Source organism: Argentina silus (assembly GCF_951799395.1).
Source record: "Argentina silus genome assembly, chromosome: 4".
In the NCBI taxonomy this organism is placed as follows: domain Eukaryota; kingdom Metazoa; phylum Chordata; class Actinopteri; order Argentiniformes; family Argentinidae; genus Argentina; species Argentina silus.
The window spans coordinates 14559139-14575375 of NC_139658.1; the positions used below are offsets into that span (position 1 = coordinate 14559139).

The following is a 16237-nucleotide window of genomic DNA, read 5'->3' on the forward strand; positions in this document are numbered from 1 at the left end:
ATCTTTGTACTTTTGTCAATACGTTCCAGTGTTCATTCCTAGTGTTTAGCTTTCCTGGTTTACAATCCCTAATAGTTTATTCTGATTTAGCTTTTTGCCTACTCCTTATCGGATTATCTGCCTGCCTTTTTGAACTGCCAACCTGTGTACTGTACTCTGCTCTGTCTACTCCTTATCAAACTATCTGCCTACCCATTGACTGTCTACCTGTGTACCGACCCCTGCTTTTTGGAATTAAAGACTATTCTTTTGGATTTTAGTTGAGCATTTGAAACCTCTGCCTGCGGACTACAGCCATTACATGCTAGCAAACATACACATCACTCTGGTGACCCAGCCAGTTTTAGAGGATTGGGGGGGGGAGGGGGGGGTGGGTGTGGGTCCTGATCCTCCAGTATATCCTGCACATAGGTGATTTCTGAGGTTCACCTTCCAGAGCGCGACTTATGAATATCTAACCTTACCATTCAGTCCGTCTCTGGCTCACAGACATTCATAAAGTATGCTGAAGCAGCCATAGCCTTCTTTCGGGAAAAAGGTGACAATTGGTTGAAATGTGCGGTCACCTTGGAAGAGGCAGCAGAGCACACAGGTTCGCAACACTCTTCTAGGCGTGGACCTCGGCTTGCTCACTAGTAACCAGACATGCTCCTTTGCGCATTTCCTCCTGTCAGCCGCATTTCTCCCACTCTGAACAGAGTGAGGTTGCGTGGACAATCTGTTCTCAATCTTTTCTCCTGATTGCCCAGCATTGGCCAGGAGATCTCAACACCCAGAGAGCTTGGCCCCGAACATGATTCAGCCACAATCCAGAGTGCTAGAGCACTCAGTATTGCCCCAGGCGATTCTAGGGTTACGATACGTCCTAACGCCGTGTTCGTTCACGACGCCATTGCTATGATGTACAGTAGTCGTGCTACAGAACTGTTTCCGTTACATTCTCCGCCGCTTCTTCTCTGGAAGATAGGCGTCTGACCACTCTCTACCTGGTGCATTATGCATTTACAAGGACAGATCTGAGGCGTTCAATGGGTGTGATCAACAGTTTGTGTGTACATGGTAGGGCACTATCCAAACAGCGCATACTCACTGTATAGTGGAGGCAAAAATGTCTAAAAACCCGCAGCCCCCTTTGGGAGTCTGGACCGATTCCACTAGAGAATTTGCTACGTCTTTGGCTCTGTTCAATGGCATCTCTGTTTCTGAGATTTGTGCTGCAGCCACTCCCCCTCACACAAGATTCTACCACCTTCATGTCACTGTACCTTATTTGGTGAATACGGTCCTTGGTGCTGGCACTGAGTAGGGTGAACCGGGTACATTTCCATACTTGCTTTGTTTTTCTATATAGGCTTTGGCAATCGGGGCGTCCCATTGTGAAATGTCGAACCGAGTCGACTGAAAGAGAACTTTGAGTTACGGTATGTAACCCCGATTCTCTGTAGGAGATGAGGGAGAAATCTCACCAGATTGCCCCTCTTTTATAGGCTTGTGGAGAGGTGGTACCCATCGTTGGAGTCCCTGTACATCAGGTGCAACACCAAAGAGGCGAGGAAAATCATCAAAGACGCTCACCACCTCTTTGAACTCCTGCCCTCTGGCAGACCTTTCAAATCACTAGGTGGTGGGGCTAACCACCACAACCACAGCTTCTTTCCCAAAGTTATTAACTCCCATCACTCCCTCCTTTCTCCATCTCTCTCCCATACATATGTACACACACACACACACACACACACACACACACACACACACACACACACACACACACACACACACACACACCTGAATGAAAGGGAACAGCAGCCCCACGGCGAAGTTGGCTTGCCAATTGACGATACCAGCAATCATGAAGGCTGAGGGTCGGTACGCCTGCTCAAAAAGCTCACCGGTCAGAATGAAGGGGATCCCACCTGGTAGAGAACAGAAACACACAGTCAACAATCATGCCTTTATAGACACTGTATTATGTATGCCTCAGAGTCAGTGCCGACATTGTATTATTGTGTATATTCAATGCTATTACTGTGTATAGTGAGGTTACTGTATTATTGTGCAAAAATGGTGGTAATCTGAACAATGTTATATTTGACTCAGGTGATCGTTCACCACTTCCACAGTTCATCACACACACACACACACACACACACACACACACACACACACACACACATAGTGTATTTCCACAGTTTCTAGTGAGGAATTGGCACTACTGTTGCGTTGAATTCCTGATTACAACTGTGGATGTTGTTTACCAAAGATGATTGAATAGGTCCCTTGTGCATCTGAGGATTCATTAAAACCTCCCAAAAGAGAATGGAAGACAACACTTTATAATAACTCTCATTAATGAGCCATTATAAAATGCTTGTAATGTTCACAATTTATAATGGCACTTCAAACCCTTACAGTATCCACACGTTTTGTCTGACCTACGTAAAGTTTCTGGGCCCCAAGTACTTGGAACGAACTTCAAATCTTACTGAAATTAGATTATCTTGTGTCACTTGGTCAATTTAAGACCTTGATAAAGGATCTGTCATCCGAGGAATGTTTTAACCGATTATATTGTGTAAATTGACTTTGTAATTGATATGTAATTAATTAACTGTATTATGTTTGTAATTCTAAATGTACATTTAGGATTGTTTCATGTCATTATATATATATAGATATATATATTACAAATGATGTGTACTACTGCTGAGCTTTAAAAATAGTTCTAGGTTGTATAGAGTTAATGAGTTACTCTCTCCTCTGCACCATCAGGAGTGTTTGTACTAAATGGATGGAGGTCACTTGGACTTAATTACTTGTGAAAAATGCAACCTCCATTAATACTCAATGGCTGTGGTGTGCCGTGTGTGTGTTTGTGTGTGTGTGTGTGTGTGTGTGTGTGTGTGTGTGTGTGTGTGTGTGTGCGTGTGTGTGTCAAATGGACACAACCATTTGTAGAGTAAAAAAAACAAAAAACTCCTATACTTCAAGCATTTGCTTGAGCCTGCCTGGAGTGCTAGATGGGACTGTTGTATTGGTTACATTGTACAAGGCAAACTCAATTAAGCACAACATAGTTTCTGCAATGATTTAAACCACTATATGAACACAGGTGTACTGTCCATTGAATTTGAAATGGTTGTACAAGGCAGGGGTCTCCAACTCGGTTGTGTAAAGTTACTATGTTAGCTTGTGTTAGCTACCTCAGCACTAGCACTAGTAATCAGTCTGGATTACTATCAGTTAAATCAGGCAAGTACTGGGCTGAAACAAAAACTTGCACACCAACAGGATCTCACACACTAAATAAGTCAATTTCAATATTGTCACTTGGTAGGGGTTTGCCGGCACTCTGTATTACTGCTTACGTTTGTTTTTCTGTCTTGTTAAAGTGCAATAAATCAAATCAATAAAGACTTTGTGTGTGTGTGTGTGTGTGTATGTGTGTGTGTGTGTGTGTGTGAGTGAGAGAGAGCTCCATGCAAATCAGAGGAAAAGAAACATCCAGAGAACATGCTGCAATCACAGCATGAAGCAACAAAAGTAGTGTGAAGTTAGGCATTGAGCAGAAAGAGAGCTAATTAGAACCTGAAATCCACATCAGCACGATAGTGAGGGAGCTGATCCAAAGCCTGTGTGCCTGCTCAGTAGCACAGTTTACTAACTACAGTTTACTGCTCTGTATGGGCTGAATACATAAATATACATATTACATATATACATACATAAGCTCTGAGGTTTAAGTCATCCTTTAACCCCTCGCTAGGGAATCAGTCAGGACTAAGGACCAGAGTTACTGAAGCATTTTCACTCCGCATATTCACTCTGCATCATCAATAAATGACAAGGACAAAACATGAAACAATGTGTTGATTGCTGATTCATGTCCTCCTTGGCTAAGTTCCCATTCCAACACACAATGGCATAGCTCAGCACACTAGCCACTGCTGGAGAACATGTGAAGCGATTTTATCACATACATTAAAATATGACTTTGGCATCTGATATACACTTGACACTGGATGAATCACGCTGTGTGTGTGAATCATACACACATACCGCCGGACATTTACATTTTTAGACATTTAGCCTATAGGGCATGGATTGATATAGTTCAATAAAATGTGTCTATGTTTTCTTCATATATCTAGAATGCCTTGGCCCTGGCTTGGCCTATCTAAAAAGTAACTGAAATACAGCTTTTGAGCGGATTGTGTTTTGTTATGTTTTTACAGGACATTACAATCCCTGAGAAGGGAACAGTATGGATGAGCTCTTTTGGGAAAATGTCAAGTGAATAATGAATAATGCGTTGTTGAATATATAGCATGTCACTGAAACAGCTGTGGGAAATATATCAAGTTGTGTCTAAAGAGAATCTGTTAATATATAAATCACACAGAGAACTGCCTGTTAGCAAAGCCGATATTATTCTACACATTTTTTTATGATATTCTCCACAGTAGGGTTTGTTTGTACAATCCAGGATTTGAACTTTTCAACCAAAGCCTGCATATGGTAGCCTAGTTCTTGGTTGTACAGCACTTTCCACCACCACAGCCTGAGGCCCACTTTGTCCGTATTATATATTGGTTCTATGCAGCTGCTGGATCCAAGATCAAAAGTGACCGTGCTTTTTTCTGCAGATCAGAGAATCTAACTTTTGGCTCGCTAGATCTAGAGAGAGTAGTAGCGGGAACACCCATACCATCTTTGTCAAACCATGTAATGTTAACAACCAGCTTGTTTTGAATTTAGATGCGGTGAACCAAGCCTGTGCATTCAGTCACTGCTACAAAAACAACACAATGAGGGTTTGTTATCTCCTGTGTACACGCTAAAGACGTCTAAGGACCCTGGTGCTTTTTGCAATACATTAACTGTCCATAGTATCATAAATAACAATCAAAGTATCCAGAATTCCTCTCAGGTCCTGGCTTCAACAGACCCATACCACGACTGAATGTGAATGTGTAATTTTGGAGGTCAAGCTGAGTTCACTTGTTGTCACAGCAGCTTCGCAGTTTCCTCCACGTGGTGTGGAGAGGGCTACTGGGTAATTAGGATGTGTGCCTCATCTGATGTGTTAGCAGATGTTTCTGCAGGCCCAGAGGAGACAGCATGTGTTGGACAGCGAGCGTGAGAAGAGAGCGAGCGTGATTTAATGATTCAATAGACAGTATATAAGGCAACAACTTTAAAGGGCTATTTTAAATATTTATTTGAATATGTTTTAACAAAGACTGGGATGGATAAAGTGATAACAAGTTAAGAAGGGCTGATGGCAAAATACAGAATGTCTGTGCACTAATAATTAAGACTAAATACTCCAGAAAGTCATGGCTGTATAGGTGTGTGGTACCATATAGATAGGAGCCAGAGGGTTCACTCGGCATCCATTTCCGTACTGGGCTGTTTTTTCAATGCTGAAAACAATAGGAGGGCTGTGAACATTTGTGTTTTACTTTTGTACATTGTCCTTATTGGTGTTAGCTTAATGTGTGTAATGTCTAGGGTCTTACGATCTCTTCGCCGCACAGGACTAAGGGAGAGTAGGGAGAGTGGCTGCTATACATGTGCAGTCTGATGAGATCTTTTGCTCTCGTGAATACTTGCTAATACGCATGTATAAAAATATTTGCGACACAATTTAATATATTTTCCTACTTAATGGCACTTCGTTGTCCAGCTACTTTCACAAATGTATATTACAAAATATGAAACCTATCATTGACAGACCTCTCTGTGCATGCCTGCAGTGGCTACGTGGCTAGGTTCTGGGGTTTCGAGCCACTCAACTATCTTCTAATGATAAAAAAATATTTGCTACTACCAACTAAATGTTGTCTTCTCCTGTGCTGGCGTTGAGACTTAACAGGAACGCTCCTTAATGCACATGTACTCTCCCGCCTAAAGGCCTTGGTCCGGCAGTCTGTTCTGTCTTCTCTCATCTGTATCCCCTTCTATTCTATGTATTTAACCTCCCACTCTACAATAGAATCCTGTCTCAATAATAGAATACTTAAAATATGTTAAGTATACAATATCCTTATCCATATCCAGTTTTCTGTGACAGGTAATCCATAAAAGTGCACCCCAAAAAACTGGAGTGATAGGTACGTATTCATGGCTAAGTGGAATTTCCAGCAGGCCTACCTCATCCCCTGAAGCGAGGGATGCAGTGTGCTTCGCTGCTTCAGTGGAGGATTTAGTTGCTATTATCTAACAATGAACACAGGCACTATAAATACAATTAATTACATAATGAACACAAGGCAGTGGGGGGCACAGCAAGAGAATGCAGTCCTTCGTCTTCCACAAATGCACACATATGTCCAACTAAGATATGTCATTGTTCTAATACTGTATATATTAGATGGTGGATGTCACAGGCTGAGCTTTATGCACTTTAATTTTCATAATTCTTATGATATTGGGAAATGTCCCTCCTCAGTGACCGCATTTACATGCACAATATTTGGCCTTTCAAAATGAATTCATTCAGAAAGGACATTCAGAAAAAAATGTTTATCATCGCAAATGCAATTGCTCTTTTGGAAATTACTGTTTACATGTCCTAACATATAATCTGAATAAAGTCATTTCTGACTGGTGCAGTGGCCTTTTCTTTGTATCCCACGGCACAAAAGGCCAACACGTTTTTCGCATAATTTGCACTGCTAGTCGTCATCCTTTTTTATTAGACCGACCCAACAAATCATCATCCCACTCTTGATCAGCGGAAAGCAACAACTGGAATCAGAGGCCTTCCATCATGCCACATCCCTGAACAGACTCCTTGTACAGAGTCTGCCGCAACCTAATTATTATTATTTTTTTCTCGCATCACAACAGTGGACAGATATTCAAAGTAAAGAATAGTGGGAATGAATTGTGCTCCTGGAATGTACAGGTGGGGAATGGAAACAGAACATTGGAATGACACACTAGTCCTTTACAAAATGGTGCACGCTTATGGAGAGTGTCCTGAGGATGCGACTGTGGGATTCCAGTTGTCTCATTCTGCTGATCAAGAGTGGGATGATGACTTGTTGTTGTACATCAACAACTGTACATCCTCTCACTTGAGTCACTACCATACCACACCCCCCTGCAGCCCCCACAATGTGGATGAATTTTCCCTCCCATGCCTCTACTTCATGGCTTTGTCAGAAATGGTTAGTGCATTGTGCGTTTAATTCCAACTTCACCTTCCCCCACCCATTTGTTAACAATGGCCAGTGTGTGAATAGTCTCTTAATAGTCTCTTGTTTTCTGTATAGCCTATTTATATTGAAATACATATTGGATCTGGATTTTTAAACCATATAACCATCCTGTTGTGGATAACTGCTCATGTTCAGTGGGCCTCATTTATAAATATGTTCCTAAAAAATGTGTTTAGGCCCCAAAATCCAGGTTAACGTCATATATTTTTCCAGCTGTGGGGCTATGCTATGCTATGCATTGATGACAAGACAACATAATGTGTGTGTGTTAGCCAGCTGGCCCTGGGCTAAAGTCAGTGCTAGCCCACCTAAGAAAGTGCAAATGTGAACAGTTGCTTAGCCCCAGGCTAAAAGCACTCTTTATTATTCTAAAGTGTTTCTTATTATTTGATTTCAGCAAATCACATAGCTATGAATCAGAAATGTGTGGTGTGGAATTGCTGTGGGATGATTGATGCAAAGTAATGCTAAGGTTATGCGCCATCCGTTTTCGATGGTCTTTCTATTGGCTTAATGAAGTCCAAATTTGATGTATTGGTCCACCAGACCATTCGTGCATTTGGGCAAAGTGTCTTGGAACGAGAGAATAGCTAGTGTGACTCAAAGAGAGATACTGTATAGAATTGGTTATTGTTGTCTTGTTCCTATGTTGGCTCATTGAAACAAATACGTTTTGACAGCAAATGATTGGTAAGGTGGTGCCTAAGATGCCTTTAGTGACTAGTCGCCCCTGACAACAGAGACTTGAACGAATCTCATATTCACCGACTTTAGCTGATGTTATAGCTGATGTATGTGTGAGAGAATGAGAGAGCAAGAGAAGAGAGAGAGAGATACAGCAGAGTGTGTGTCCAAATCAGCGATGTAGTGCTATTTTCTTGTGCTATTTTCTTGTGCGCTTCTCCCAAACACATTTTGTTATTTTAAACCTGCTAGTAAGAGTAGGCCTTTGGCCCCTACACCCAGCATCGTTTCAACTATATATATATGTCAGAATATTGGCACAAAAATTCATAGTCACAATTTGGGGTCTGGGAGTCCTGTAGGAAAATTGGGTCTACTGTTACCGCATTTCATGGAATTCCACATAGTTTACAGCATCATCATTTCTAATCAATACTTCGTATTGCTACTGAACCAAAACACTGGTGAAAAAAAATCTTTCAGTCAATATGCCATATTGGCCTGAGGGGGCATATTTCACTTTGAGAGAGCAGATAGTCAGTGTTGCGCACATGATTCACAGTGCTGTATTGTTTTGTTTTGTTGTATTGTTTCAACATGCCTCAAGCATATTGGCACTTATAAAGGGTACAGGTCATTAAGGGTCTCAGCTCACATGGAATGCATTTTCCACCACTGTCCAAACACATTTATTGCACTAATAACTCTAATGATGCAAGGACTGACCATCCATGAGATTAAAATTAGAATTTTAGAGAGAAAGAGATTTTCTGTTGCGACATTGTGGGGTGAGTGCAAACAATTACTAATAACACTTACCTTATTATTGTATTCAGATTTTGTGAAAGAGACACATCTTTCTCATTTTTGAAAGTACAATAATACAAAGAATAGAATAAATAAAGAAATTCAAGATGGATAGAGTTGAAACTCACTACAATACATGGTGCGAGTAAACGGGCCTGAACACACAGCCATTACTAAGAAATGGTCATTGTGGACCAAGAACAGTCCATACGCCTGGCCCATTGAAGGCACATGGAGTCCAAAGTACATGGTTAGTGTTGAAACAGCTTACAGCATGAAAGAAGCCGCTAATTCTAAAAAAGGCTGCATGAGAAGAAAAGACGTGTTCACACTGTCTTGCCCTGGAGCAATGGAAAGCAGAAGTGGTGAAGAGAAGCACTAAAGCAAACCAGGTCACATCTAAAGCAGCAACACAACAAAAAGCGACATTACCTAAAAGCAAGGCACCAGATCCTCCATCATATGTATCAGTGTATCCCAGCATTACCACACTGGGAGAACAGAACAAACAAGCACTGATGGTAAACCAAGGAATACCTATTCATCAAATGCCAATGATGACACCAGGAGCAACCATTCAGTTTGATGGAAACCTTAAAGGTCAGTTTCAAGTTAACACTGACCAGCAGACGATGTCTACACCCAGAGAACCAGGACAAGGATTCGGTTCTCCCTCCTGGAGCCTTGGCTCTCAGAATAAAGGATCTGGCATCTGGGAATCCCCATTACATAGTGAGGCATATGAAAGCCTGCCTCAGACACGGAGTAGACCAAGCAGCCTCATCTGCCATCTGACTGTCAACCTCCATGCCTGGTCAAGCGGATAAGACCAGGGTGAGCTGTGGCAATGGATGAAAAGGAAAACGAATTGGAAGCTCGCCGATTAGACCACACTCGAACATGGATAGAAGCAGACCAACAGAAGGCAACAGCACAACAAACCCTGACAGAAGAGCAGAGAAACATTTTGGATCTAACCATTCACGAACACCTTGCTAGGGCTGAGGAGGTCCGGACACAGTTGGATGAAGTACATACTATAAGAAGATCAAATCGAGACAGAAGATCACCTGACACATACCAAGGAACCTGGGGATCAACACAAAGGATCCCAGAAGTAAACAAGGAGGAAGCAATAATAGCCCCACTCTTGATGATGCAATGTGCCAATTGGCCACAAGCAAAGTAAGTATGTGCCATGGTCAAGTGGACACATGGAACAAATCCACTCTAAGCTTCCCAGGCTTACAAATGGTGCAAGGACTTGGACAGGAGCTTTCGAGTCAAAAACTTGTCATCTGATTTTAGCCATTGGAGATATGAAACAAATGTGGACCCGATACGTAGGCCATAGGATGAAGGACATTTTTGAAATGGCCAAAGTAAGACACTTGGCTACAGCAGGAAAACATGAGACAGTGTCATTCAACGTTCATCACCCAGCCCTATGGAAGGCCTTGAACTGATGGGAACTAAACTGAAAGAAGGAGAAGAACCAGAAGACCATGTGAGCAGACTAGCTGACCTGTGGGAAGAACAGGATGGATGAGCCATGGGTGACTAACATCTCAACTAAAGCATTGTTCTGGCAGATAGCCCTGACAGGTCTCTGCTCACTCCAGTCAAGAATCGCCTTGAAGAAGAATTACACCTGGCTGATGAAGAATGGTCGAAGCAAAAGTGTATGCTTATCCACTACACCAGGAAATACACTGAAAGACAGAAAAAAGAAGCAGAAGGAGTTGACAAACTTAAGAAGAAAATAATGTCTCTACAGATTGCAGAGCTGGAAAAAGACAAGAAAAAGGACCAAAACAAGGACAATGTGACCAAAGCAGCAGTCATTACACCACAGGCCGTAAAGCCTACTCCTCAACCACCTCCAATACAGTACCAAAGTCCACCACAGATACAGCCACCTCCCCAAGCCTTGGGATGGCCACAGCACCTACAACCAGTTCAGATCTTCACTGGAAATCAGGGTGTAGGACAAGGCCAAGGGAGAAATCAATGGCAAAGAGAAAGAGGATTTCAAGGCAGCATGGGCAGATGATGGAACTGCCCATCGATGCAAGGAAGTAGTGCACACAGAATCGCAAGCCTGTCCTGACCTGCATCACGATCCCCTGCCTAACCCTGAAAGAACATTTTTTGGTGATGGCTCAGCCTCAAGAGAAACTGGCCAGCATAGAGCCGGCTATGCTATCGTTGAATTGACGGCCAAGGACACTTACGAAGTGAGGGAGGGATTTGCATTACCTCCACACTATAGTGCTCAAATGGCAGAATTGGTTGCACTCCAACATGCATGTACACTGGGGAAGGGTAAATGAGTTACAATCTATTGTGACTCAGATTATGCCTGTGGAGTTATGTGTAGTTGGGCAGGGATATGGGCCTCGAGGGACTACCTGATTGCAGCAGGTACTCCTATCAAAAATGCCCAATTAGTAAGAGAATCACTCTGCTAGGGGGGATATGATGGAGAAATGATGTGCTGATTAGTTTATACCAAAGGTCACAGACCATGTGCAAAATTTCATTTGCAAAAGCCAAATTTGTCAAGAAAAAAATGTCAAAAAGGGAATTCCCACCAAACCTGGAAAAATGCTGCCTCCAATCAGTCCATTTTCACACCTTTTTATGGAATATTGACATATGTCAATGAAACCAAGGCAAGCATTATTGCTTCGTTGTTACCGATCGATTCTCTAGATGGGTGGAAGCGTTTCCTACAGCCTACGCAGATGCCAAGTCTGTCGTCAAAAGCTTGGTGAGGGAAATTTTCTGCAGATTCGGCATTTGCCAACAAACATTGTCCAGTGACAATGGTGTTAATTTTACAGCAACCATGGTTAAAGAAGTTTGATTCTAGGAATCAATCAGAAATTCAGTACAGCCTACCACCCGCAATTGGCTGGTTTGGTTGAGAGATGGAACAGAATTCTGAAACAGAAATTAGCCAAAGCATGCAAAGAGAGGACAGGATTGGGTTACTTGTTTACCGTTAGCTCTTATGGCTATGAGGAACAGTAGAAGTAGAGAAACTCATTTAACACCCCATGCGTGGTAGACCAATGACTGTACCCCTCAGGAGACCAGAAGGAGTTCTTCCCTCCATGGAGCTGTATGAGGAAGAGATGGGTGAGTATTTGAAAGATCTAACCCGAGCTGTGAGATCTGTGTATTCACAGGTACAGGCGCAAGGACCACCAGCGGAACACCAGGAGAAACAGGTGTTCCCCGGAGACCTGGTGTACGTGATGAACGGAAATGGAAGGAACCTCAGCAGAGGGGCCCATTCAAGGTGATCCTAAGCACCCCCACGGCTGTGAAGGAGAAGGAAGTGGGTCCATGGATTCACCTGAATCACTGCCACAAGGTGAAAGGCACCAAAGGGTGGACCACGGATGGCAGAGAAAACCCTGTGGTCGACAAAGAAGTTTGTGGCGCAGATGGCTCTTGTGGCTGATAGTAGGAGGTCTGACTATAGCAACAATTACATTGCTAGGAGACCAAACTACACCCCTACCCCGCCACATACAACTGACCAAGACTGATCAAGACTGACTTGACTGAATGCACCCATAAGACATAAAAGAGATACAGATTGGAAGGCTTTTGGCTTAAAAAAAAAAAAGTTGCAACAATGATTTCCATATGTAGGGATGACAACTTAATACCTAGGATTTATATACAGAGAGGTGAAAGGCAACATCTGGTTTAAAGATTGAGAGGAAAAAGTGGAAACAAAGAGATGATTTGGATATAAAAAGGCTGCCTACAGAGGGATATCTTTGATTTTTTCTCTGCCCTGTGTCGTGTGTAGAGTATCTCTCTCTCTGTGCATTGATTTCGGTGTATTGAAAGCTTCCTGTCAACTTGGAATAATAAATGAGCTCAAAATTAACTTTGGTTTCTTGATTACAGAATATGTAGTATGCTAGATTGTGACTAACCAAGAAGAACTCAAATTTGGAGGGTTTTCCCTCCACATTACATGACCTTAAAACTAGCAAGACTTATTTGCCCAGACTTGAACCCGATCTAACATCTCTGGAGAGACTTGAAAATAGCTGTGCACCGACGCTCCCCATCCAACCTGACAGAGATTGAGAGAATCTGCAGAGAAGAATGGGAGAAACTCCCCAAATACAGGTGTGCCAAGCGTGTAGTGTCATACCCAAGAAGACTTGAGGCTGTAATCGCTGCCAAAGGTGCTTCAACAAAGTACTGAGTAAAGGGTCTGAATACATAAATGTGATATTTCAGTTTTTTATTTTTAATAAATTAGCAAACATTTCTAAAAACCTGTTTTGGCTTTGTCATTATGGGGTATTGTGTGTAGATTGATAAGGGGAAAAAAATATTTAATCCATTTTAGAATAAGGCTGTAACATAACAAAATGTGGAAAAATGTTCGCAGATATGAATATGGAAATGAGCTAGCCAGCTGATACACTAACATTCGCTGAACCTGAAGTTTCAAACAAATCCCCTCATTCCCCAAACAAAACTCAGACAAGACTGTCATGGCAAACAGGACATTTGCTAGGATTGGAATTCGGAAAAGCAAATTCAGGCAAAAGGCAGGGTCACTGTCACAGACTGCCAATGCATTATGAGTAATGATTCAGCATGGTTTGCATCCCATTAAGAATGAGTAATGATTCAGCATCCCATTAAGAATGTTGGTTGCAATTAACCTGGTTAAAACTATCATTTTGATCTCATGGATGGTCAGTCCTTGCATCAATAGCTCTGTCTATTAAATTGAGAGTGGTAACATTTCTCCAACCCCATCCCTCAACTGTTTACCAAAGAAGTGGGTGAGGGTGCTAATACATGCAATAGCATACAGGTACTAATCAGCAACCAATGGATCTTTTTAGAATATACACTAAGCCTGCACAATGAGCCGTGCTCCTGGCTTGCACTCTCTCCTAGCTTGGATAGGAAGTTCAGTGTGGTGTGTAAACCAATCTATGTATTATGCAGTATACTATCTGTATTAGCTATATTTATAAACTTTCAAATTATACTATATTATATTTACTTTGTGATTGCATTCTATATTTTTTTTGAGGGAGGGAGGGAGGCGCCCAATTCAGATTTTACAGGGCGGTCCAGAGAAACTGCAGTATGCCACTGACTGAGTGTTAACCTTTTTTACACATCCCACTCGGGGTGATAATCCTGTAGGGTCAGTGGATTCTCTCTCTTGATCCCAATCAGAACCTGGACTGAAGATGTGACTTGCCAACCCTGACTGTCACCATCTCTCGTTCTTTGGCAGTCCATCTCTCTTTCTGCCTCCCTGCACTTACTCCCTCTTTATTTTGTCAGTCAACCTCTCTCTTTCTAACTCTCCCTGTCATTTACTCTGGCTCAGAATTTTCCTCATTTTGCAAGATGCTCGCATTCACTGACAGCCCATCTCTCTCATTCGTCTGTCCCTCACTCTGTCTCTCTTGCTTTTTCTCTATATTTCTCTCTCATATCCTGTGAAGTGCAGCAGACACCTCTTAAGTTTCTCACACTTCTTCACATTTCATACTGACATTCCTCTCATTATCTGCTAGTCTCAGCAGAGGTCCAGCCTCTCAGTGTGTGTGTGTCTCTCTTCTGCACCCCCTCCTACTTCTGGAGACCATTTGTCTTCTTCACTAGGCTGCTGTCTCGTTCACTTTACCCTGTCCGTCAATGCCAGCTTTCTTTATAAACTTGGCCTCTCCCCTGCAGCCAGGGTCTATTTGGCTCTGTACTCCAAAGGTTTGGATTTGAAATCAAACAATTACTACGAGGTTAAAGTAAGTTTGAGGGCATTTGTGTTTATACTGGTTTCACCATTTAGAAATGATTTTTTATACATATTTCAGGGGGAAAAAAAGAAAAAAAAAGTAATGGGACAATTGGTTTGACAGGTGTTTCTGGTAAGTCATATGTGTTCTGTCACCTCATTTGTGAGGCATAAGAGGGCTGTCAATGTCTAGTATTGATTCTAGTATTGACTCTATTCTGCCTTTAGGGTTTGCTATTCGTGTCTGTCAATATGAGGACCTAAGGTCAATGAAAGTCAAGGAAGGGGCTGAAAAATACCCAGTGTCTGGTGGGGTCAATGGGTCACAGACTTTAGGCAGTTATTGCTTGCAAATGAATGTTGACCAAATGCTAAACATGAGTGCTTAATTTAGACTTTATATGAATCTGTCCCATTACTTTTGGTGCCCTAAAATGGGGGGGGGGGACTATGTATAAAAAGTGCTGTCATTTCTAAATGATGAAACCAATCATCAAATAAAAGCATATAATCTATACTTTAACCTCAGTAATTGTTTAATTTCAAATCCAAACTTGTCCAAAAGAATAAAAAATGCTTCTCTGTCCCATTACTTACACAGGGCACTGTAGAGACTTGACCATTTGGAAATCATATGAAACTGAGAGTACTTTAAACTCTCAACCCTATCTGTTGCCATATTTCTATACCCTCTTTTCTTATAATTTATAGTAATTCGGTAACGTAGTGTAGTTTGCTCTGAAACCAGCATTGAAGCCAATGCTGAAAAAAAGGTCTCAACTCAATTCACCAAGGCAATACCACAATTTAAATATTCATTATCATCCAACAATGGAATTGTATGGTCATGCATCCAGTTGGTTTTCACTATTCAAGGCAGACTGCATTTCAATTGACCATAGAAGTAGGCAATTGACATTTCAATTAATTAGAAAATGTTGGCGGCAGCAGACAGGCTTTGTACTGTTTGAGTGACTGAATGCATCTGCTTAGTTCCCGGCATGATCGTCAAATGCAGTGAGAAGAGTTATTGTATGGAATGTGAATATAAGACAATGATACAAGGGCAATTTCTGATTACATAAGGGCACTTAAATAATAAAATATGTTCTGCTTAGTTTGTAGTATTGCTCACCGCTGCTGCCTCTTCGGATGATAAAAAGGAAACAAGACTGAAATCAATTTTGCTGTATGATTAAACCCTTGCCAAAGGGTCTAAAGCTTTTGACATAGAACTTCAAGGCCATAGCAGACACAGCTTTGATGAAAAGTCCATCGCTCTAAGGCCATAAGTCACTAGCCTGCATGCCCCCTTTAGACACATTACAAAGCTGCCCTGTCAGCTAAAAAAGACAATGTATATAGCATTATAGATGGTACATTCATTTTCAAAAGTTAAAAGTTTTCTGTTCCATCAGCTTGAGCAGTTAAATTCTGCTATAGCCTGCACCAAGACAGCTGACAAAATGGATGGGATCTATTGCCACTAATAATAATAAACACATTAGAACTGATACATTATAAATTAACGAACCCAAAAGCGGTCTTTTCCCGCTGGATGACTTATCAGAAAGGCGTGTATTGTGGTTATTGATGGTCTGCTGCCAGTGGACAATAGGCTCACCTAGCTGCACTGACAGCCCCTGAAAAGTCATCCAGGAACTTTCAAATGCAATCAAAGACACCAGCTGCCACAGAACAATGGCACCATGAATCAGTT

General features: G+C 41.9%; 1 protein-coding gene across 1 annotated transcript in view; it reads right to left on the bottom strand.

Annotated features, from left to right (window-relative positions):
- slc2a9l2 (solute carrier family 2 member 9, like 2) overlaps positions 1 to 16237 on the bottom strand; it is a gene marked incomplete at both ends in the record, with an annotated part of 128005 nt that overhangs the window by 20112 nt on the left and 91656 nt on the right. The window contains one exon of the mRNA XM_083668480.1: positions 1786 to 1913. Within this exon, the coding sequence (XP_083524606.1) occupies positions 1786 to 1913 (128 nt within the window). The remainder of the gene's footprint in view (positions 1 to 1785; positions 1914 to 16237) is intronic.